Source organism: Phyllosticta citribraziliensis (genome assembly GCF_038025025.1).
Source record: "Phyllosticta citribraziliensis strain CPC 17464 chromosome Unknown J3D65scaffold_13, whole genome shotgun sequence".
Lineage (NCBI taxonomy): Eukaryota > Fungi > Ascomycota > Dothideomycetes > Botryosphaeriales > Phyllostictaceae > Phyllosticta > Phyllosticta citribraziliensis.
This window is the reverse complement of record NW_027117350.1, coordinates 189,728-211,443: the sequence shown is the minus strand read 5'-3', so window position 1 is coordinate 211,443 and position 21,716 is coordinate 189,728. Positions and strand designations below refer to the sequence as shown.

The 21,716-nt window shown below is 56.3% G+C and overlaps 6 protein-coding genes and 1 non-coding gene across 7 annotated transcripts; 3 read left to right on the top strand and 4 right to left on the bottom strand.

Annotated features, from left to right (window-relative positions):
* Positions 1–37: 37 nt before the first annotated feature.
* On the top strand, positions 38–4,352 carry J3D65DRAFT_130512 (putative serine esterase-domain-containing protein). Its single transcript, XM_066793883.1, has 2 exons — positions 38–542; positions 600–4,352. The coding sequence occupies exons 1-2, from the start codon at positions 361–363 to the stop codon at positions 4,234–4,236; spliced, it is 3,819 nt and encodes a 1,272-aa protein (XP_066650688.1). The 5' UTR covers positions 38–360; the 3' UTR covers positions 4,237–4,352.
* On the top strand, positions 4,353–4,876 carry J3D65DRAFT_130513 (uncharacterized protein). The gene has a single exon (XM_066793884.1). The coding sequence runs from the start codon at positions 4,468–4,470 to the stop codon at positions 4,831–4,833; it is 366 nt and encodes a 121-aa protein (XP_066650687.1). The 5' UTR covers positions 4,353–4,467; the 3' UTR covers positions 4,834–4,876.
* On the bottom strand, positions 4,709–5,826 carry J3D65DRAFT_638951 (uncharacterized protein). Its single transcript, XM_066801664.1, has one exon. The coding sequence runs from the start codon at positions 5,786–5,788 to the stop codon at positions 4,919–4,921; it is 870 nt and encodes a 289-aa protein (XP_066650686.1). The 5' UTR covers positions 5,789–5,826; the 3' UTR covers positions 4,709–4,918.
* Positions 5,827–6,338: 512 nt separating this feature from the next.
* Positions 6,339–8,850, top strand: J3D65DRAFT_638949 (uncharacterized protein). Its single transcript, XM_066801663.1, has 2 exons — positions 6,339–6,495; positions 6,548–8,850. The coding sequence occupies exons 1-2, from the start codon at positions 6,450–6,452 to the stop codon at positions 8,512–8,514; spliced, it is 2,013 nt and encodes a 670-aa protein (XP_066650685.1). The 5' UTR covers positions 6,339–6,449; the 3' UTR covers positions 8,515–8,850.
* Positions 8,851–10,092: 1,242 nt separating this feature from the next.
* Positions 10,093–15,222, bottom strand: J3D65DRAFT_648138 (Phosphomethylpyrimidine kinase-domain-containing protein; the record flags this gene model as incomplete). Its single annotated transcript, XM_066802371.1, has 15 exons — positions 10,093–10,139; positions 10,217–10,375; positions 10,425–10,553; positions 10,983–11,090; positions 11,146–11,260; positions 11,300–12,302; positions 12,530–12,722; positions 13,162–13,175; positions 13,217–13,242; positions 13,297–13,592; positions 13,662–13,836; positions 13,881–14,545; positions 14,595–14,714; positions 14,798–14,979; positions 15,170–15,222. The coding sequence occupies 15 exons, from the start codon at positions 15,220–15,222 to the stop codon at positions 10,093–10,095; spliced, it is 3,285 nt and encodes a 1,094-aa protein (XP_066650684.1).
* Positions 15,223–16,581: 1,359 nt separating this feature from the next.
* On the bottom strand, positions 16,582–16,674 carry J3D65DRAFT_t143. The gene has a single exon. It is a non-coding gene; the product is annotated as a tRNA-Lys (tRNA).
* A 1,658-nt stretch (positions 16,675–18,332) lies between these two features.
* On the bottom strand, positions 18,333–21,387 carry J3D65DRAFT_671571 (uncharacterized protein; the record flags this gene model as incomplete). Its single annotated transcript, XM_066803403.1, has 5 exons — positions 18,333–18,379; positions 18,479–18,749; positions 18,818–18,886; positions 18,933–19,063; positions 20,241–21,387. 5 exons carry the CDS (start codon positions 21,385–21,387, stop codon positions 18,333–18,335), a joined length of 1,665 nt encoding a protein of 554 aa, XP_066650683.1.
* Between the last annotated feature and the right edge of the window lie 329 nt (positions 21,388–21,716).

Genomic DNA, 21,716 nt, shown 5'->3' with positions numbered 1-21,716 from the left:
TGGTTACTCTCTCCCTAGGGTCCGGCCAGTGACGCAATGGCGGCGACGCGCGTGACGGCCGGGGGCCCCCAGGGCGACATGGACCTGGACGTCGAGCAAAGCTTCAGGGCATTGCAAGCCTCACCCCAGCCAGAGCGGAACCCGAGTACTGCTGCCCGCTCTCGCATCACCGCCGTCTGCTCCACCGTTTTACGAGAAATGCTGCCGTTGACGTCCGGGCCTATCGGCACCTGAGGATTGTTGCCTTATTCGTCGTCCACAGATCCATCCATGCGTCGCGGTAGATGACCGCCACGCGCGCCCTCCGCCCCCAGCGCCGCTCCTCCGCCCATCATCGCCGTCCAAAAAGGTCGCGCGTGAATGCTCCTCCCACCCCGAACCTACAGACTCTCCCAGATCCCCGACCGCGGCACCACCCATCCAGTCTCGCCCTTTTTAGACTGGACTCCGGCGTGGAACGATTCGCCCGCCGCGGAGCGCTCCGCCCGCAAGATGCTGCTCGTGCACCAAGCCGGCAGTGTAAAGGTCGGAGAGGTTGTCCGGTATGCTGCCACCCTTTTCCGCCTGCCCACCTCACGAGACTGACTTGTTGGGCCCAGCTACACCCTCACCTACACCCCCTCGGCTGACCGCATCCTCCCTTCGCCGTCTCACCTCCACCTGAAAATCAAAAACACCTCTGCCATTCCTCTCCGCGCCGCCTATCTCCATGGCCCTTATACCCTTCATGTCGCCGCGTATCCTTCCACCTTCAACCCGAACCGAAAGGTCGAGAACCCGAAGAAGGAGGGAATACCAGACTTTGAGCCGTTCCTGAAAGCCGGAGGCTCCTGGACGACCCAGCTGTTGATACCAGAGGATATAAGAGAGTCCGGTGGCAAGGCTAGCGTCAGCCCCAATTCCGATGGCCAGCCTGAGATCGTCACCTGGATTATCGAGGTTCACAGCCAAATCCTCTTTTCGAATTCGGCGTGCGTACACTTCGAGGTTCTCGTCGGCAGGGATGAGCGGAGTCTAGAGTATGGATTTGCCGCCGCGGCAGCGCAGGGGCAGTCGGCTCCTGGACAGGTCGAGGATCATCAGCAAGGCAAGAATGGACACGAGGGCCGGCATCGTGCGCAGCACAAGGGCGTCTACTCCAAGTCTGTCAAGCTGGTGGTGGAAGACACCGAGGCACTGTGGAACAAACCGGCACTGCCCGAGTGGGAGGAGGATGAAGGCGATGCTGGCGAAAACGAGGCTGAAGTCCCGAAAAGGGCCAAGACCAAGAAGCAAAAGAAGTTGCACCTAGTCATTCTGACCCATGGTTTGCACAGCAACTTGGGTGCTGATATGCTCTACCTCAAGGAAAGCATCGATGCAGCCGCAGCTCAAGCGCGGGAAGAAAGAAGAAAGGAGAGGAGAGCTGCAAGAAAGGCGGCCTCAAAGGCGGCATCATCTGAAACCACCACCAACACCAACACCACACAATCTGATAACGGGGAAGCGGGAGATTACTCGACCGCCCCACTCTCCGGTGGCCAAGCTGATATTGATGAGGGCGAAATCGAGGACGATGACTCGGATGATGAAGAGGTGGTTGTAAGAGGCTATCCTGGAAATGCGGTCCGGACCGAACGTGGGATCCAGTTCCTAGGAAAGCGATTAGCAAAGTACGTGCTCGGACTAGCGCACCCGGAACCGCCCTACTTTCCTGTCAAAAAGGGCCTTAAGAAGGCCATGAGCGATTCAATCCAGAAAAAGGACAAATCCCCCGTCACCGACGGAATCCCCGTGCATGCTGGCAGCAGCGTGCATTACCAGCCCGATGCGGCAATCAAGAAGAAAGCTTACCGATACACGAGCATAAGTTTCATCGGCCATTCGCTGGGCGGTTTGATTCAGACATATGCGATCGCGTACATCCACAAGCACTCTCCAGAATTCTTCTCCAAAATCAAGCCCGTCAATTTCATCACCATGGCTTCGCCTCTTCTTGGACTCAGCAACGAAAATCCAATGTATGTCAAGTTTGCTCTGGACTTTGGTCTGATTGGACGGACCGGGCAAGACCTTGGTTTGACGTGGAGAGCGCCGACCCTTGCAAGAGGTGGGTGGGCAGCCATGGTCAATGGTTTGGGAGGTGCAAGTCAAAAGGAACAGAAAAAGCCACAGGATCCCCGGACGAAGCCGCTTCTGCGAATACTACCATCAGGTCCTGCGCACCAAGTGTTGAGAATGTTCAGGAACCGAACCGTGTATGGCAACGTTGTCAACGACGGAATTGTGCCGTTGCGGACAAGCTGCCTCTTATTCCTGGACTGGAAAGGACTTGGGAAGGTGGAAAAGGCAAGACGAGAAAACGGTCTTGTAGGCACACTAGCCAATTGGGGCTATGCCGAGTTGACCGGACAAAACTCATCCCCTATGCCATCCAAACTTGCCCTACCCGAAGGCGAAGACAACAATGGGAACAGTGGCACTAGTACACCTCTATCGGGAAGCACCGAACATACCGTACCACAGCCAGGCGAGAACGCTGTCAATGAAGATACAACGGCCCAGACATCCAGCGAACCACAGGTGACTCAATTCCTATCCGACTCGCAAAGGCAAGCGGTCCAAGCCGCAACAGGCGCGAAGAAGTCGCCCAAAAGCCCGACGAATGTCAACTTTCTCACCGACTTCTTTAATTATCTGAAGGGAGCGACGACAACACCAAAGGACAAGAAGATGTTCAAAAGAAGCCAAACTTTGCAAGCTTCATCCAACGAGGAACCCCCAGCGGACACAAGCGACTCCCTGGGACAGACTAATCATTCTCGGGAGAGCTCCATGGTGGACGACCATGACCACCCGCCAAAGACTTCGTTCTTCGAATCTGCTGGCGACCTACTCAATCCGCCTATTCCCCCAGTCTCATGGATCATCGATCCTTCAGTCCGCGCACGCACCATTTTCCATGACCGAGTTTACCACCCCGAAGACATTCCTCCGCCTCCCATTCGCCGCCCCTCAAAAGTTACTCGGACGGGCTCTAGCGATCAAAGCGTTAAGAGCGTCTCAACAACGGAGACTGTCGACTCGAGTAGTATGCGTGTCGAAGAGAAAATCGCTCGTTCCTATCACAAAGACCTCTCCTGGCGCAAAGTTCTCGTCCGTCTCGAGCCCGACGCCCACAACAACATTATCGTGCGGCGCATGTTTGCCAACGCGTATGGATGGCCGGTCGTCAAGCACTTGTGCGATACTCACTTTGCGGATACGTACACGGCGCACACGCGAGACGAGCGTGAGTCGAACCGAGACCGTGCTCAAGGAGTCAAACCAGGCGTCACCGCCAAAGGCGAGGAGGTCAAGGACCAGAGTTCCAAGGATCAACCAGCTGTCAGCCCCACAGAGCTGCGCGAGGCGGCAGACGAACTTGCACCTCTGCGTCCACTGCCTGTGCGGACGGGCAGTGACAGTGGAACAGGAAGCGGCACCAGCAGTGCTAATGGCTCTCCTCCACGGACAGAAACTCAAGCGGAGGCCCAGCAACGGATCAGGCGTGAAGTGAGCACTGTATGGGACGACTCGTACTTTGAGGGCACAGAGGACGATACGGACGAAGACGACTCGCTGAGCTCGGGTAACGAGGGAACCAACAACCGTTGGTCCCTCCAGCGCTTCCTCGCCCCAGCTCCCAAAGGAAAAAACAGCGCGAGTGGAACAGCAGGAGATGCTGCTAAGCCTTCCGCTCACGCTCCCAAATCAAGCTCAGGCAGCATCGACCTCAACAAGAAGCTACCTCCTACCCCTGCTGCCCTTGCTCAAGCTGAAGCTTTGGGTCTCAACTACTCGTACGAGGACTCATCCGCCTCCTCGTCGCCGCTGGCCTCTCCCCGCTTTCCTCGGCCTGTAGAGTATCATCGCGGCTTGGGGCCCACCAGTGTCCCGGCTGAGGACTGGGAGCCTTCGAAACCTTCAAAAGGCGAGACTCACGCTCCGGAAGCGGACCCGACAGACTCGCCTCCGCGTGTACCGGCCAAGAATGACGACAGCACACATAGCTCACCATCAAAGTCCGTTGGCCCGGGCACCACGGGAACCGAATCCGTTGGCCTGCGCAACAGTCTCGACGTCCCGGTCGGCGATAGCAACAGTGCTGGTGTCGTGGAAGAGGTCGCGCGGTTGAGCCTGGGAGACGCGTCTGCAATGAATGGAGAGAGCAGTAGCACTGCCAGTACAGGTGAGGTGAAGTCCAGCAAAGTCTGAACATGATGAGTCGCCATTTCAAGAACATTCATGGCTCGCCCTGAGTGCCGCATTTACGATCAGTATGGAGCTTTACTTTCGTTCGTACTTGTATCTAATACTCTTTGGTGTCAGCGCATCGATCTTTCGACATCGCTGAACACCTTTTTTCTTTCCTCCTTTCGCTTCCTCATTGCGCATCACGGCTCCCAGCATCTTCTCCTTCTTTAGCTTGCATGCATTGCGTGGCGGATGGCGGACGGATTGGCGAATTTCCTCCTCTTCACATTTGCCCTGGGTCATGTTGTTTTTCTCCTTGTTTTTTGGTTTCGGCGCACCTTTATTGGCCTGGATGGAATGGACGGCCGTTGTTCAGATTCTACAGCATCTCAAGATTGCATGCGCTTGGGTTTCATCATACTGGATGCGGATGGGGCGCGCTTGGGTGATACGGCTGCTCCTTGCATGTACTGTACATGTCCCGGCGTATATTGTGCTGGGAAGAGTAAAGAGAAAAGAACAGACACAAATGTAGATATTTACTGTGCACAAAGCTACATGCGGGTATTTGAGGTGCGTGTCTGGGTTGGTAGTCGCTTGTATTACGTCTGGTGTTGAACATCTGAGATAGAGCTTGATTGGGTTTGAAGCTAGCGTTCAGTCCTCAGAAAGGGTGTCAAGGTGACGTTGATTTTTCAGCAGGTCAAACGACTCTTCCCCTTTCCGGCCACAGGCCAAAGTGCCGCCAAAACTCTCTCCCATCCAGCACCCTGCCCAACATCTTAGTATCCCGCGGCAGAGCCCTCACGTCCTGCTCGTCCATCAACTCTCTCACCCACCTCCTATACTCCAGCCCTGCCGCCTCCTCCGCACCCAACCTCTCCCTCGCCTTCGCCTCGGCCTCGGGTCCCCACGCGTACATGAGATCCCACCAATCGTACACATGCAAATCGGTAACCAGCCAGCGGCGACCTGGCGTAAACGCCTCGTGCAGGGCGACAATGGCGCGCGCAACGTCGTCGCCATGCACAACGTGCAGCGCCTTTCTGCCCGCAACCTGCTCCTTGCTACGGGCCACGCGACTGATCCAGCCGCGCGGGTCGCGCGCGCCGCCGTACAGCCCGCACAGGTTGAGCACGCTGCCATTGAGCGGCGCGGCGAGGAGCTCCTCTTCCGCCACGACCCGCGCGATGCTGGCATCTACGGGGGTCGCCGAGGTGACCCAGTGCGCGTCGGAGGCGAAGGCGCCGGATGAGCCCAGTTGGATCCAGTTGGCCGCGCCGTCGTCACTGCTGCTGTGCGCTTTGCGGTACATGTCGACCAGATGTGATGACTGGCCGCGGCCGAGCAGGGGAAACGTGATGAGCACGGTGCGCGCGCGCGGCAGCGCGGCGTACGGCGCCTCGTCGTCGCTGTCCGGGTCGAAGCGGAATAGTAGCGTGCCGTCGCGGCCGGTGGTCGTGGTTGCGGCGTAGGTGATGCCTCTTTGCTGGAGCAGCGGCGTGAGGAATGTCGATGTCCAGCCGGCGCCGAGAATGAGGATGTCGACGTGTGAGGGCGCCATTCTGAGCATAGCGTGTGAAAGCTTGAGGCCTCGGGTGGTGAAGACGGGTTGGAGAGAAGGCGGGAGGTTTGATGCTGCGAGTCGTGATGAAATAGAGCATTACCATCCGCGTTAGACTGTTTTGGGAATGGTCGAGCCCGTTTGGTGGCTCGTGCTGAGGTCTATCTGCACTTCAACTTCAACGCTCGTTTTGCCGCGGCTCCTTTGACTCAACTCGAGTGCATTCATGACTTTACTGCTGGAATGACTAGGATAACATGACTGACGGCAGTCTGATATGCTCTTCCCAGCATATGGACGGGACTGCAACTGTAGCGACGTTGGCTGTTGACACTTGGTCTCATTCTGCTCGAAAACAAGGCTTTCCAAGCCAGCCATATATTTGAGAGTATAACTATGAAAAGAAGTGTTTGTCCGCCAATTCCGCCAATATATCATCGGTTGAATGCTGCAGTGTAGTTCTAAAAGAATTCATCTGCAGTTTACAGATCTAATCTTATCGGACCGCGCTTGACTCACTGAGCGACGGAACTTCGTACTCTGACATATTGCCCAACAGCTCTCAGCCACAACCGATCTCACCTCTCGCCTTGCTCCAGCACAATTCTTTAAGCGCTTTGCAGTCCAGTAATCCACCTGTGTTCCTCCTTTCCTTTCCACATTCTTCGTCATGGCGCACAAGGAAGAGCATCCTCTACTTCAAAAGCCGCTCTACGGTAAGCAAACTACGACATGCAACACGACATCGAGACGGCTGACCTGGATCAGTTTTTGATCTCCCCCGCGAACTCCTCGACACGATCACGCTACGACAGCAGAGCAGTGCACCCGAGCCCGCCGACGCTGAACCAGACTCCGGAGCGCAAACGCCGTCATCTACCGACGCCGAGAAGCAAGACAGCGCTCCGGCGACAGCGACATCATGCGGCCTCTGCAACCTCACGTTCCCGACCCTGCAAGAGCAGCGCGACCACGTTCGGTCAGACCTGCATAGCTACAACCTCAAGCAAAAGATGCGCGGCGTGAAACCCGTAACAGAGGTCGAGTTTGAAAAGCTAGTTGGGGAGCTGGACGAGAGTATCAGCGGTTCAGAATCGTCCGAGTCAGAATCTGATGACGAGGTTGATGGCGAAGGCAAGAAAGGAGATACCACACTGAGCGCACTCCTCAAGAAGCAAGCCAAGATCGCGGGGCCAGAGGAGGCCGAGGAAGTTGGGAGGAGGAGAAAGAGGAGAGGCGGCGGAAAGGCACCGATGCTGTGGTTCAACAGTACCGTGTTGCCGGAGGAAATCAATCTGGGAGTCTACCGGGCCATTCTTTCGGATGCAGAGCAAGACAACGAGGGAGGCATAGTCGATGCGCTCAAGCAGAAGCAGCTGCCTCCACCTGAAAAGAATGCAAAGAAGGCGGCGGATGAGGAGGACGAGGGCGGTGTCAGGCTTCCATCTGCCCCGGAAATTGGACCGCACTACTTTCTGTGCATGATTGGTGGTGGTCATTTTGCGGCAATGATTGTTTCGCTCAGGCCCAAGGTTGGAAAGAAGCACACAGGGGTGGATGAAAGGCAAGCTTCGGTGGTGGCACACAAGACTTTCCACAGGTATACAACCAGGCGGAAGCAGGGTGGTTCGCAATCAGCAAACGACCAGTCCAAGGGCAACGCACATTCCGCTGGTTCTTCTCTGAGAAGATACAACGAGGCTGCGCTTACGTCCGAGGTGCGAGCTCTGCTTGCGGAATGGAAGGACATGATTGATACTTCCGAGCTGCTGTTCATCCGGGCAACTGGCTCGACGAATCGGCGCACGCTTTACGGACCGTACGATGGCCAGGTGCTTCGACACAACGACCCGCGCATCCGGGGATTTCCATTCAGCACGCGCCGAGCCACGCAGGCCGAGCTCATGCGCTCTTTCATCGAGCTCACTCGCGTAAAGGTCAGCCGAATTGACGCTGCGGCCCTGGCTGCCGCCGCCGAAGCAGCCCAAAAGCCTACAGAAGCACCATCGCGGACACCGGCACCCGCCAAACCAGCCAAACCGAAACCCTCGCCCGAGGAAGAAGAAGCAACACTCCACACCTCACAGCTCCAAGCGCTCATCCGACGCTCGAAAGCGCCTGGCGTCGTCTCATACATTCAAAGTAACAACCTGCCTCCAGACTTTCGTTTCTATCCAAAGGACGGCGAAAAGAATTATCACGCGCCAACTCCACTGCACCTCGCCGCGCACCTCAACAGTCCAGCCGTCGTCCTCGCCCTCCTCTCCAAAACTAAGTCAGACCCGACCCTCACGAACCTCGACGGCAAGACAGCATTTGATCTTGCCGGCGACCGGGCCACCCGAGATGCTTTCCGCATCGCGCGCCATGAGCTTGGAGACGCAGCCTTCGATTGGGACAAGGCCAACGTTCCCGCAGGGATCTCGCGCGCTGATGTGGAAAAGCAACAGAGCGCGGACAAGGCATCCGAGGCGGCCAAGGAGTCGGAACGCAGGAAGAACGAGGTCGAGCGGCTGCGGAAGGAAGAGGACGAGCGGGCACAGGAGCAGCGGGAGAAGAGGGTTGGAAAGGGCAAGACGCTGGGGCTGGGCGCTGCCGGGTTGGAGAAGACGGCAGGCGAGAGGAGGGAGGACGAGGCGCGGGGCTTGACGCCGGAGATGCGGCAGAGGCTGGAGAGGGAGCGCCGGGCGAGGGCTGCCGAGGAGCGCATCAGGCGGATGCAGCAGGGGAGCTGACTGTCTGGGTGGGAGCTGAATAGGGTACTCAGGATGCTGGAGGATAGGTAGATTTGATACCCCCTGCGAGCGTGTTGATGAAACAGAAACCTTGCTTGCATTTGCTGGGTTTGCAAATTCCGCAAGAACTAAGGTCTTCTGGCACTGTGAGCGCGCTTAGGGAGCGTCCATTCACTGCTACGGTTGCGCTCGAGGAGCATTCATTCACCGATCATTCAATCCATTGCTGCAGCTATGCTCTCGGAGCATTCATCCGTTCCTGCTCATACGTCTGTCCCAGAGAGGTCGAATACTGCTCCCTGACCGCAACGAATCGGCAGGACCGATGCACTCACCATCTCCCCGGCTCCACGAACATCGGATGCACCGTTTCCTCCATGTCCTTTCCGTCTGCCGTTAGCCACATTAAAGCTCTCCGACTCATCGATTCGAGAAGCCGTCGTACCCGGCCGGCTGCTTGAAATCGGAAGAATGCCCCAGGTGGATGGGCGAGCGGACCGTGTGTAGTGTGCAAGACACATGGGATACCGTAGACCTGGCGAAGGAAGGTTGCACAGAAGAAGTGGTGGTGGAAGTGGGAGAGGGAGCAAGCAGTGGTTTGGCAGACTAGCAGACAAACTGCCCTGGGAAGACTGGCAAGTGGTGAGGCAGTAGATGTAGTGAGCGACAGCTTGATGATGCGGAAGGCGAGGCGAAGGGACGAATAGACTAACGGGGAAGAGGGACATGTAGCACAGATGTCCAGGGCGATCGGACAGACGCAATTATCGTCAAACCCGCGAAACGAAGCAAAGCGCGCGCACACCGAAAACAAGAGGCACTTCAGCAGCAAAATGTCGGTTCGATTCTATTCCCAGAGGTCCGTGTGTTTGCCGTAACAAAGTTCATGTGCGTATGGTGATGGTGGTGTGGTCGTGGTAGTAGCAGAGCCAGGCAAGGAAAAGAGCAACAACGAAAACAAAAAAGCGTCAAGGAAATAATGCAAGCCCATACTGTAGCGTCAACCGCCGTCTAGCCATCATTCTCTCCGATAACAAAACAAGCTTCCCGCCTCATCGCAGAAATGATTTTTTTGGGGGGGCATGTGTGTTGTGTTGTAGTTGTATGATTTTGTGTGCACCGAGACCGAAACTGGGCTCATGATTTCTCCGACACGTCCACCTTGTAGTAATTAAGACTCAAGGGGATGGGAAAGGAAAAACGAAAAGTGAAAAGTGAAAAGGTGATTCCGTCCGATCCAGGACCGTTTGATGCTGCCCGCTGGTAGTAGTAAACACCACCCATCTTTTTCCCCATGACGGCCGCCCGATCTTGTGAAAAGGGACACCCACTCACGTGAGTAGGACTTTGAAAAAAAGAAAGAGAAAAAGCAAAGAACAAAGCAGACCGCCTATCTATGCCTGAACACCATCACTCCGACGCCGTGATTTTTGCCGTAAAATCGAGGCCTACCACCGTCGTCTTGGACGCAGAACCCGCAGGACATTTCAACACAAAATGTTCGAAGCCTACGTGCAGTCGGCACCGGTTGCGGGCGTCGCAGACGGGATAGCCATGGACTTGATCATGCTGGGGTGTTTACCACCTGTTGCGACCAAGAGGCTGAGAGTTTCCACCGGAGTAACCTGTAAGCATCGCCCCCACGGTAGAGGCTCTGGTCATTCTCTGACTCTTTGACCAGCTCAATACCTGGAAAACCTACCATGGCCACCACCACGGCCGCCACCTCCGCGTCCACGACCGCCCCAACCACGGCCGCCGCCGCCGCCACCTCCGTAGCGGGCCATTTCGGAAAGACGAGGATCAATCTGCTGCTTGCTCTCAATAAGAACCTGCAAGAGATCACGAGCCTGCTTGGCATCTGCGAGGGGTTAGCGTCTGGACAAAGGCGAAGTGCAAGGACAACTTACTCTCAGTGGTGAAAAAGGTAATGGCGGTACCCTTTGCACCAGCACGACCAGTACGACCAATGCGGTGAACGTAGTCCTCTGAGTTGTTGGGGTAGTCATAGTTCAGCACGTGAGTGATGTTCTTGACGTCTTGACAGCAAGTTAGCTTTAGCCTTGAGGTAAGTCTCGGAGCGAGGCAATCTTTGATCGCGTGAAGCTGCAGTATGTTGCATGCACTACTCTCTGTGCGCAAAGGAGTCACGGCATCCTTGGTGCGCCGGCAAGGCTAGGGAGTCCTCATCTGTGGGTTAGGAAACCTTGGAACTACAATTCGAGCAAGTCAAGAGATCATCCGACTCCGCGTCCGGGCGGCACATGGAGAAGCGGAAAGTGAGAGAAGCAAGCTTCGCCTCCTTGACAACCAAGGTTCCCGAGAGGAGAACCGGAAAAAGCAAGCCCTGGACGTCATGAATGCAGTAAAAGGCGCACAAGAGAATAGAGAGCAGAGCATCACACAGATCACGCAAAAGAGCACAGGCAGAGGGGTAAGGGGAAGTGCAGGAACAATCGCAACCATACCGATACCACGAGAAGCCACATCCGTGGCAACCATGATGGGGCTCTTGCCCGTCCTGAATTCGTTGAGGACCCAGTCACGCTCGTTTTGCTGCTTGTCGCCGTGGATGGCTGTGAAAAATGTTAGCCTAGTCCATTTGCGTATCCGAGTGGCGGTCAAACTTACAGAGCGCCGGCCAGCCGTCCTGGCGAAGGAAGCGAGTAATGTCGTCGGCGACACGCTTGGTACCTGTGAAGATGAGGACCTTGTTGGCCTTGTCGTCCATGATCCGCTCGAGGTGCTTGCTCATCTTGTCGCGCTTCTCGAATTCCGAGACAACCTCGACAATCTGGGTGATGCGGTGGTTGGCCGAGAGGTCCATCGAACCAATGTTGACCTGGATGAAGTCGGTCTGGTAGTCGGACGCAAGCTGGCGAACCTCCTTGGGCCAAGTAGCAGACCACATGCAAGTCTGACGGTCGGGGCGAATCTGGCCAATGATCTTCCGGATCTGGGGCTCGAAACCCATGTCGAGCATGCGGTCAGCCTCGTCGAGGACGAGGTAGGTGACACGCCTGAGGTTGGTCTTGCCCGACTCGAGCATGTCGATGAGACGACCGGGGGTGGCAATGCAGACCTCGACACCGCGGGACAGGTCGCGAATCTGTTGGCCCTTGGGGACACCACCATAGACGCAGGTGTTCCTGATGCGAGACGACTTGCCGAACTTTGAAATTTCTTGTTGAATCTGAACCGCGAGCTCACGGGTAGGGGCCAGGATGAGGACGATGGGACCGTCGCCAGGAGCGAGGAGCGGCTGAGCGTTGATGTGGACAATGGCCGGAAGGCAGTAGGTGAGCGTCTTGCCGGAGCCGGTCTCGGCGATACCGACGACGTCGCGTCCAGAGAGGGCCATGGGCCAACCCTGGCTCTGAATGGCGGTGGGCTTCTCGAAACCCTGGGCCTTGACCTCGTTCATGACATAGCCGGGGAAACCAGCCTCGTCAAAGGTGGTGACGGGCTTGGGGACATCTGAACCCTGGATGGCGATCTGGTGCTCCTTGCGGAAAGCGTCGACTTCGGCCGGCGTGCGGGCGGCGACGTCGGGGTGCTCCTTGTAGAAGGACTTTTCGAACTTGGGGAGGGAGTTGAGGTCGTAGTTTTGCGCCTTGAGGCCAGCGCCCAAGTTGGACATTCTGTCTCCACCACCACCGAATCCGCCGCCGCCGCCGTAGCCACCACCGCCGTATCCTCCACCACCACCACCGCTGTATCCGTTGCTACCGCCGCCGTAGCCGCCGCCGCTGCTGCCGCCGTTGGAGTAGCCGTTGGAACCGCCGTATCTGTTGGGGTAAAAGTCAGCGCGTTTCTGAATGCGTCGTAGGCGAGGTGAGCTGGAATGTTGGCCGCTACCGCCAGAGCGTCGCCAAACAGCGCGTGTCGTCAAGGACAACGAGACGGCGTTGGCAAGGACGCTCTCGCGAGCAGGGAGATGGGGTGAGGGGATTGAAGGAAGGAAAATGGATTGTCGGCGCAGCCGGCCATATCTAGACCTGTGGGTTGGGCATACCCGCTGGAATAGTGACTGGAGTTGCTGTATCCATAGCGCGAGCTATCGTACCCGTTGCTACCACCACCGTAGCCGCCGCCGCCGCCGCCACCGCCGCCGCGGGAGCCGCCGTAACCACCGCCGTAGGACATGGTCGCAGGCGGGTTCAGTAGGGACCGGAGAAGGGTGATAAAGAGCGTGAAATTAGGCGCGGCTTGAGAGCAGCGTCGCGCGAGAGAGTCGGGATGGAGATGAGAGAGGGAGATGAGGATTTGGTCGCGTCAGAGGCGATGAGAGGGCGAGTGGAGGGAGTGGGATGGAGGAAGTGGTGAGGGCGATGTTTTTGAGAGAAAAAGCGGAAAGCGCAGACCTGGGCCTTCTACGTCCGCTAGGAGGCAACTTCGGGCCGAGACCAGGCCGCGCTGGGTTTTTTGCGCGCCACGGCCATTGGTCCGCCCTACCGCCAGGAAAAATTGTCTGCGCAGGGTTTCCTGGCCACCCGCCACCCACACGGTCGCATCGCCGCCCGATCATGTCGACCGTGTGCAATGATTGACCTATTCACATTGTCTCTCTCTGTCCTCTCTGTCCTCTCTGTCCACCCTGTCCACCCTGTCCTGTCCATCTTCTATTCCGGACGAACCATCGCCTACTACAACCGCCATCCCTCGGTTCATCTCCCTCAGCCGCATCCCTTTCTACAGTGACCCCATGTCCCAGAACCCCGTCTCCATCTAAACTCTTCTCAGCATGCAAACTCCATCCATTACCACAGGACGTAAACTCACCTTGGTCGCGTGGATGAATATCCGCGCCAGCTCCTCGATCCGCGCCGGCGACTGGCGCTCCGCGTGCTTCTCCAGCAGCTCCGCGCCCGTTCGCACCGCGGCGGTGTAGTCGTCTGCCACGTATTGCAAAACCCAATCCCAGTACGGGTTGCCCTCGCGCTTCGTTGCCGGATCGTCAAACAGCCTGCGTGCAATGTGTCCGTAGCCGAGCAGGCACGGCGCCAGCGCCACCTGCAGCGCAAACCAGTCCTCCGACTGCCCAATGTCCAGCACGTACCGCGTGTACGCTGTGCACGCTGCCGGCACCATCGTCAGCAACAAACCGCTTGACATGTCGTACCGCTCCTTGTCTCTCCGTCACTCACCTTGGTGCTCCTCGTGGCTTTCAATGTCCTCCTTGGTCAGCCCGAACCCCTGGCAGTACCTTACATGCAACCCCATTTCCTCCTGAATATGCAACACTATCCTCGCCGACTTGTTGATGTCGTCCAAGTCCTTGGCCTTGTATGCTGCCAGCGAGTTTGCTCTCGAGAATTGTATCTGCCAAGGTCAGCGTCTCTCTCGTCTCATACGCATCCACGCACCAAGAACAAGTAGTCCTGGACCAAGTAGTTTTGGAACTTGGAGAGAGGAAGCGTCCCGTCTGCCAATTGCTTGACAAAGTCGTGATGCGTGTGCTCTCTCCACGGCCCCCGCACGTCTTCTCTGTCCAGGAGATATTCGATGAAGCGGCCCGGCGCAAAGGGCAGCATGTATGTCGAGTGGAAGTGGTTGATTGGGCCGCTCCCGCTCCCGAGGTCCTTGCTCGTTCGGATTCCGGCTTCGATGTAGTAGTTGGCCGTCTTGACTGCCTGCTCCATGGTCATGCCCAAACCCAGCCGCGAGGCAATGGCAGATGCGAGCGAGCAGCCGGTGCCATGCGTGTTTCTGCTCTTCTGATACCCAGTCTCCATGATGATGGGCTCGCCCGGTCCTACCAGGACGTTGACCACCACGTGACGGTCCGCCTCGCTGGCCGGAGCAGTGTGGTCTTTGCTAAGGGGGACATGTCCGCCCTTGAGCAGAACGTACTTAGGGCCCAATTCGCGAACGGCTTGGGCGATGGCAATCAGCTCTTTCACCGTCGTTGGTTCTGGCCGTGGGGCTCCCTGGCCGTCCCGATGCATGAGTATCATCAGGGCCTCTGGCACATTTGGCGTCACGACGGTGGCGAGCGGCAGGAGTTGAGAGATGAGCGTCTCCACGGCATCTTCATGGAGCAACTGTGCCCCTGACGTTGCGACCATGACCTGGCGGACGTGAGAAAATGTTTCCCACGGACAAGGAAACGCTTACAGGATCGATGACGGAAACGGGCACGTTGTACCTCTTGAGCGCCTCGGCCACCACCTCTACAGTCGAGGCCGAAGCCAGCATGCCTTGCAACAAGTCGAATCAAAACCCGGCCATGATGACGCTGACGAAAAGGAAAAATGGCTTGGAAAGAGACACTCCTACCTACCAGTCTTGACCACATCCACACCCACATCGTCTAGGCATGCTTCAATCTGCTTGCGCACAAAGCTAGACGGTGTTACATGGATGCCGTGCACTCCGAGCGTGTTTTGTGCCGTCAGCGCCGTCGTTGCCGTCATTGCATAGCATCCATGCGACGCGATAACTTTTTGGTCTGCTTCCAGCCCGCTACGCACAAAACATGCTGATCAGCAAACTCGAACTCAATCCCGGACAAGGCACAATTCAGGAACATGCAGCACCTCGTTGCATCTACTTTTGCAGAGCGGGGGGAAAGCAGGCATGCACGTGGAGGGGCAGGTACGAGTCGAAGCTGCTGTGGTTGCGCTGTGGGAGTGCCGGATTTGGGGGGACTTACGCGCCGCCAGAGCTGTCCGAGCCCGCTATCACCAGAATTCTTTGTTGGCCCATGGCGTGGAATTTTCTTTTCTGGCGGTGCTGGAGTCAAGCTGGCCCACGCAGCAATTGGTCGAGGAATGGTGATATGGAAGAGAATGGTGGCATGGGGTGAGACGCGCACGCGCCTGCCTGCCGCTGCCGGAGCCAACTCGGAGACGTCACCAGTTGCTGGCTTGAGACGTTGCTGTAGTCATGGGCGACCTATTGCATGCTCTGATTCTGGCAAAGAAACAGAGTCGAATTCGTCGACATTTTGATGTACTGATGAACATCTTGAACCCTTTTCTCTCTCTTTGGCTTGCGTCACGACTTCTTTCGCCTCGCATACTTCTTCCAGCACCACAGTGGGTGTCGAAAGAAATTACAACTCCTGGCAATACAACAAGTGTGTCTAGGGAGCGTTCATTCGCTGCTTCGCCTGCGCTCAAGGAGCATTCATTCGCTGCTTCGCCTGCGCTCAAGGAGCATTCATTCGCTACTCCGCCTGCGCTTAAGGAGCATTCATACACCTATACATGCGCTTAGGAAGTGGTCGTTTATTGCGGCAGACAGACCAGGAGAGCCTCATTTCTTTTGACACCCACTGTGGCACCGACTTGAAAGTAGTGGCCGCATTTCAGCAACCACTTCTTTCAATGTGCAGTACACAGATCACATCCATCATCTCCCTCCAGACCTCTGCCCGCAATCCCTGAATCTAGTCTTTTCAATGCAAGAGTAGCCGTCGTAGCCATTTCCCTCCAAACCACCACAAAAGATTCTCTGCTGCCTCGTTGCAGCGCAACCCCAGTTAGGCATCTCAAAAATTTCCGTCCCCCCGTGTCATCCCACGCGACGTTCGAAGTTGGCGCAAAGCCCCGCCTCTGCGCCGTGCGCTCTGGACAGTCGTTGAAGCGAGCCAATCGTATTTTTTTTGTGCGGAGAAGGCTCGATAGTAAAGGTAGCGGCACACAGTAAAGTCGATGGACAGTGTTCGTCCGCTGGAACAAGTAATCAATCTGACACCGTTGGGGCAGAAGGCACTGGAGAATATTTAAAATCTTCGAAGAACGGTGTTGAAGAGCATTCGAAAGCGCGAAGTAATGGATGCCGAATTGTGTATGCCACTTTGCAGCCAAGTGTCGGAGGTAGAATTCGACGCCGACAACTCTCGCCACGGCCTGCCAAATTGTCGACTGGGCTTGTCTTTGCAAAAAGAGGCAGTCGCGACGCGTGGGATTGGCCGGGGATTTGCGTCGGCGGAGCCGCGGCACGTGGCCCGATGTATCTCCGTCGTCACGTGACATTGTCAGACTCTGCAACAAAACACCAAAAAAGCTTCTCCACGCCGCCACAAACAGTATAAAACTGATCCAAAAGATGAGGGAATTGAGCCCAACGCGGGGGTCGAACCCGCAGCCTTGAGATATCGCCTTTTGGAGGTGATTTAAGAGTCTCACGCTCTACCGATTGAGCTAGCCAGGCAGCTGTGTTGTTGTTGGGATTTACTGAGCTTTTGCAAGTTATATACTTATTAAAAAAGCTTTCGGAAGGCTCAGTTGCATGGTTCGACCATTCTTTGATCTCTCATGGCCATCAAACTGTAATTTTGGATGGTTGTTGATCTACGAAAAATTATTTTAGGCCGAGAGCGAGCCGTTTTTTGCCCCACACTTTGTCAAGGCCGAAAAGACATTTCAATAGCCGCACTCTAAATTCTTCTTTCTCAAGACTGGTTTCATCCAACCTGATCGAACTACGTCTTGCTTGAGTCCAAAACTATTGACAATGGAGCTCTCACTTGAAGTGATGTCACGCCAACACTTGTGGAAACCTTCCAGAAAAGCCACACTCAAGCGCCGCAGCATGTGCACTTTTGTTTAGCGCCAATCTCTAGAAAGCTTCCCTGATCAATTCAGAAAGGCATGCATCCTCTGTAATTACGACACCAGTTCTGTGGAGACAATTTTCCATTGAATTTTGGATCATGAGTAGCTGTCCGAAATGCAGACTAAAGGACTATCCAGTGACCAAATGACCCTTTTCGCAGCCCCCCGCCGTGGTGAACTTTTGAAGAGTGCCCCCAACCGTCTTGCAGATACCCAAAACCAAAGACTTTTGTGTGAAGTCGTGCCTTCCAATCCGAAACCTTCCCAACTTGAAAGACCATGTGTAAAGAAATCATCGAGACCACTCCTGGCCTATCTCTGTTCAGGCTCATAATCCAAGGAGACGCCCGCAGCTTCCGCAGCCTCATCGAGAGCTGCAAACATTTCTTGGATCTCTTCGTAAAGGTCGCGAGGGCAGCCTGCTTTGCCGTCGTCCCACAACTCTCTGATCTCGTTAAGGTACTTCCGGAAGAGGGCTGCGGACTTTGGATACGGGTTCTTCCGCAATATCGCCACGAACCACCTTTCGCATTCGTCCAGCTCGCCTTTCACACCCTCAAGAGTGGTCAGATTGTGGAAAGTGCGGCCAATGTCTGCCTTCTGCTGCTACGCCAGTCTGATCTTGTTGTCATTCGTGTCTCTCCTCATCTCTGCGACCTTGATTTCCTTGGCTTTAAGCTTGTCAAGCTTCTTGCGGTCCAGCTCAATTTGTTTCCCCACTACTCGGAGTTGCTTTCCAAGCTCTCTGTTTATCGCTTTCCAAGCGACCGACATATTGATAGGATAGAGCTCTCGTCGTGTGTTCCAAAAGCAGCTAAGAAGGTTGTCAGCCATGCGGTCGGATTTCACTTAGCAAATCAGACTCACAATGAAACGAGTTGCCAGATCAAACTGATCAAGGATCTGTCGTTGAGGTGGAGATCCTTCAAGCGTGTGGATGTGATGTGACTGAAACCGTTAGTCATATTGCGCGGATTACCGAAGATGAGAGTTTCTCACTTTCAATGGCGTTCAGCGTGAAGTGTCCAGAATCGTTCACCTTTCCGGAAGTGACATGTGTTTGGGAGATTGCAGGGCTTGCTCGAGTGAGATGGGATGAAGAAGGATGAGAATGATACAAGATCAAGGATTGAGGCGTTGTGATGTTGTATTTTGCAGATGATGGGTGACCCGAAGATGTGCTTACATGGCCAATCTTGGTATGTGACTGCCTGATGGCCTGCTGGCGGCGCCCTCAGATGATGCACCTGCACTTTACTCCCGTTTGAGTTCACTGTCGGCTGTCCAAGGCTCTAGAACACCTATGAAAATGCGAATATCAGCATTGAAGACTGCGAGCCAGCCTAACGCTCCGAGGAGGACATCCATTCATAAAAGGCACATTCTGTTTCTGTACTCACCTTCCTCTACAAGTTCTGCGACCATCTTGATGCGGGGAATGTCGTCTCGAATCTGGAAGATCCTTGCGACACCTGCATCCAACATCTTGCTGTAGTTTTCACTGCTCTTCGCATGAGCTTCGCGCTGGAGCTTCAGTAACTTGATGTCTGCCTCCAAACGACGGCAGGTGGCAATGTCCTCATCCATCGCCTTGACATCCTGCCGAACCCGCTCCCGCGTGAGGCGGTACGCCCGCTCGTAGCGCCACTTGAGGCGGAGCTTTTTCTGAAGCTACGCGCAATTGATCAGCAAAATCTCCATCTTTGACAGACCTCTCCATTGCGACTACGCGCACTTACCTCGCCAAGTTTCTCGTAGTATTCCTGCTCATCTCTGCTCGATGCACATGAAACAGAGTTGCCGACCTGCTGCGCCTGGTTAGAATAGAGCGTAGCACTATGGCAAGAACCTCACGCTGTTGGTGTTGTCGCCATCTTGCTTCATGGCGATTGCTGGACGATTGATGCTGGCAAGGATGTAATGTCGATGATCTGGCAGATTCGAAGGGAGGATGGTTGTGAGGCTGAGGGAGAAACGAGAAGCGCCTGGAGAAATAAGTAGGTAGTGGAATCGGTCGGTGATCTCGCGGCTGTTGAAGAGGTAGGTGCCTGCGACACTCGGGCGAAGGCTTTTTTGCACCCACTTCCGTTGAACACCGGCGAATATCGCAGTCTGTTGCTGAAGAGGGAGAGTCCGGGCAGTCACCTCGAATCCTCCGCGAGTGGCTCATGAACAAGTTGTGCAAAGAAATCGTGAAAGAGCTTGAGGGCGACAAACAGACAGACAGACAGACAATCCAACAAGCGAACACAAAAGTCGAGTAATCAAATTTTCAGTTCCCATACCTACTCCAGCGCTTGCCCACGACAGATACTCCAACCAAAACACCTACCAGCTACTCCCACCTCCCGCTGCTTGAATGACAGCTTCCTATGCGTAGCTATGGCAGCGCATGAATGCTTCTTAGCCGCAGCTGTGGCGGTAAACGAATGCTCCTTGAACGCAGCTGTACCAGCGAATGACTGTTCCCTAGACGCACCCATATTGCCAGGAGGCCTCATTTCTTTCGACACCCGCTGCGGTCTCGCTGTCCCAAGGTAGGGAAGGTATTTAGTGATGAAACCGAAACAAAGACTCGAAGAGCAGCGTTCCAGAACGGAAAACAAATGCCTGTCGCCGCGTTTCTGGCTCCTCTTCCTCCCCTAGCCGCTGTCGCTAGACCAAAACCCGACATACGGCACAATGAAAGGGCGGAGAGTTGTGAACCAAGTTCAACGACACCGACGCCAACGCATTGCATCTCATCCGGACCGGACCGACTTGCCCTCGTGGGTGGCAAGTGAAGTGCGGTCGAACCACCTCGAATGATGTGGTACCACTTCTCCACGAAACGCTGCGCACCGTCCAATCGACCCCGACATCTTCCTCCGCTTTTTTGGTTTGGGAGTTCCAAACTTTAAATCGACCTCGCTTCTCTTGATTCCTGTGGGTGGTGGGTTTGTCTGGTTGCTGTGATCTTCGCTGAGGAAGAAGACACTTCGACAAGGCCACCCGTTCTCAGTAGACATGGCGCTGGCATGTCTTTGACAGGCATGCAGATAGACAGAGAGACACTTGTTACCTGGCTCTCCGTCCATCTGCCCGCCGGCCTGCCATTACACATTACGGCTTGAGCAGTCTCCGCCTTCCCCCGCTTTCTTTTCCACTACGCCACCATCATACTCCTCAACCACACACGGAATGCGCGCTCGACGCTCTTGCTAAAGCTAACCCAAAAGGCCACCATCTCGTTGGCGCCGGGCGGCGCGCAGCGCTCGACGACAGCGCGCACCCGCACGTCGCGACAGCCGCGCAACGCGACGACCAGCTGCTCAACCCACTCGAAGTCAATGCCAGCCAGAGCCTTGAGGCCCAGCCCGTAGACGAGATGCGGTTGGAGCTGCTGAGGGGAAGAAGAGGGGGAGCTGCTCCTGCCGCCAGCCTCCGAGACGGGTGACGTGGGCGTCGCGATGCCGCTGTCGGCTCTGCTTGCAACGCGACGCGGTTGCACGAGGCGGAAGTGGTCGACGGACAGCTCGGGCACGCCGTCCCAGCCATCGCCCCCGCTGTCGCCGTCGCCGTCGCCATCGACAGCTCCATCATCGTCGTCTTCCCCCGCGTCTGAGTTGCTCTCCCTGCGCCCCCTGCTCTCAGGCTTCCCCGCGACGACGCCCAGCTCGAGCACGAGTTCCTCGCGGCGCAGCTCGCGCGCCATGTACTCGCAGGCGCTCTTCCACTCGGCGCGGTCCCACTCCTTCTCGCCGGGCAGCGCGCCCTTGACGAGCGCGAGGCGCGTCACGCTGCGGCGCGCGATGGGCGTCAGCGCCGACAGGAACGGCTCCACGGCCTCGATGTGCGTGTCAAAGTCGAAGGCGTAGCTAGAGTACAGCACCGCCGCCGCCTCGTCGTGCACCTGCCGGCACGCCCCCAGCAGCCCCGTCGCGCCCTGCAGTCCTGGGTTCGTCCGCAGCGTGTATGTCGTTGGCTGCGTGCCGCTGGTGGAAAAACGCGAGGCGCCAATGGCGGTGCTGCGCGCGTGGTACGCGGGCCGGGTGGAACGCGACCTGTTGGTGTGGACGTGCTTGTGGAGGTGCTGCGGATCGATGGTGCGGATTTGAAGGGTACGGGGAGGGACGAGGGGGTTGGGGTCGTCGGCGTTGTCTTGCGAGTCCTGGGCCGTGGTGGTGTTTTTGTTGCGCGGAAGAGGCATGTCGGCGGTCGCTGGCAGCAGCAGGAGCTCGTAAATCATGAGGCGGATTTCCGTGGGCAGGCGGAGGAAGGGAGAAGGGTTTGGAGAGGCAGCCATGGAGTCTTGGGCAAGCATCGACATGGTGGAGGATTTTGCAAACTCACCACGGCCGACAGCAGCAGCAGCGAGCGCGGGCAGTTTTACAAGAATCTGTCTGAGCGATAAGCCAGCATAACGAAAACAGCAGAGTGGATCTGAGTGGGCGGAACGAAGAGCGAACGGAAGTGGAACTACTGCGGGCGAGGCCGCGACCGCGACCCGGCCCCTGTTGCTCCATCAGGGTGCCCCAATGACGACAACCTCTCCACCCCCATTGGTCGGTGCCCCTGGCGCATCGGTTATGTAGGTGATGCTCACCACCAGAGTGACCGACTGCATCCAAAAAGCATGGAAATCAATAATGAGACCAT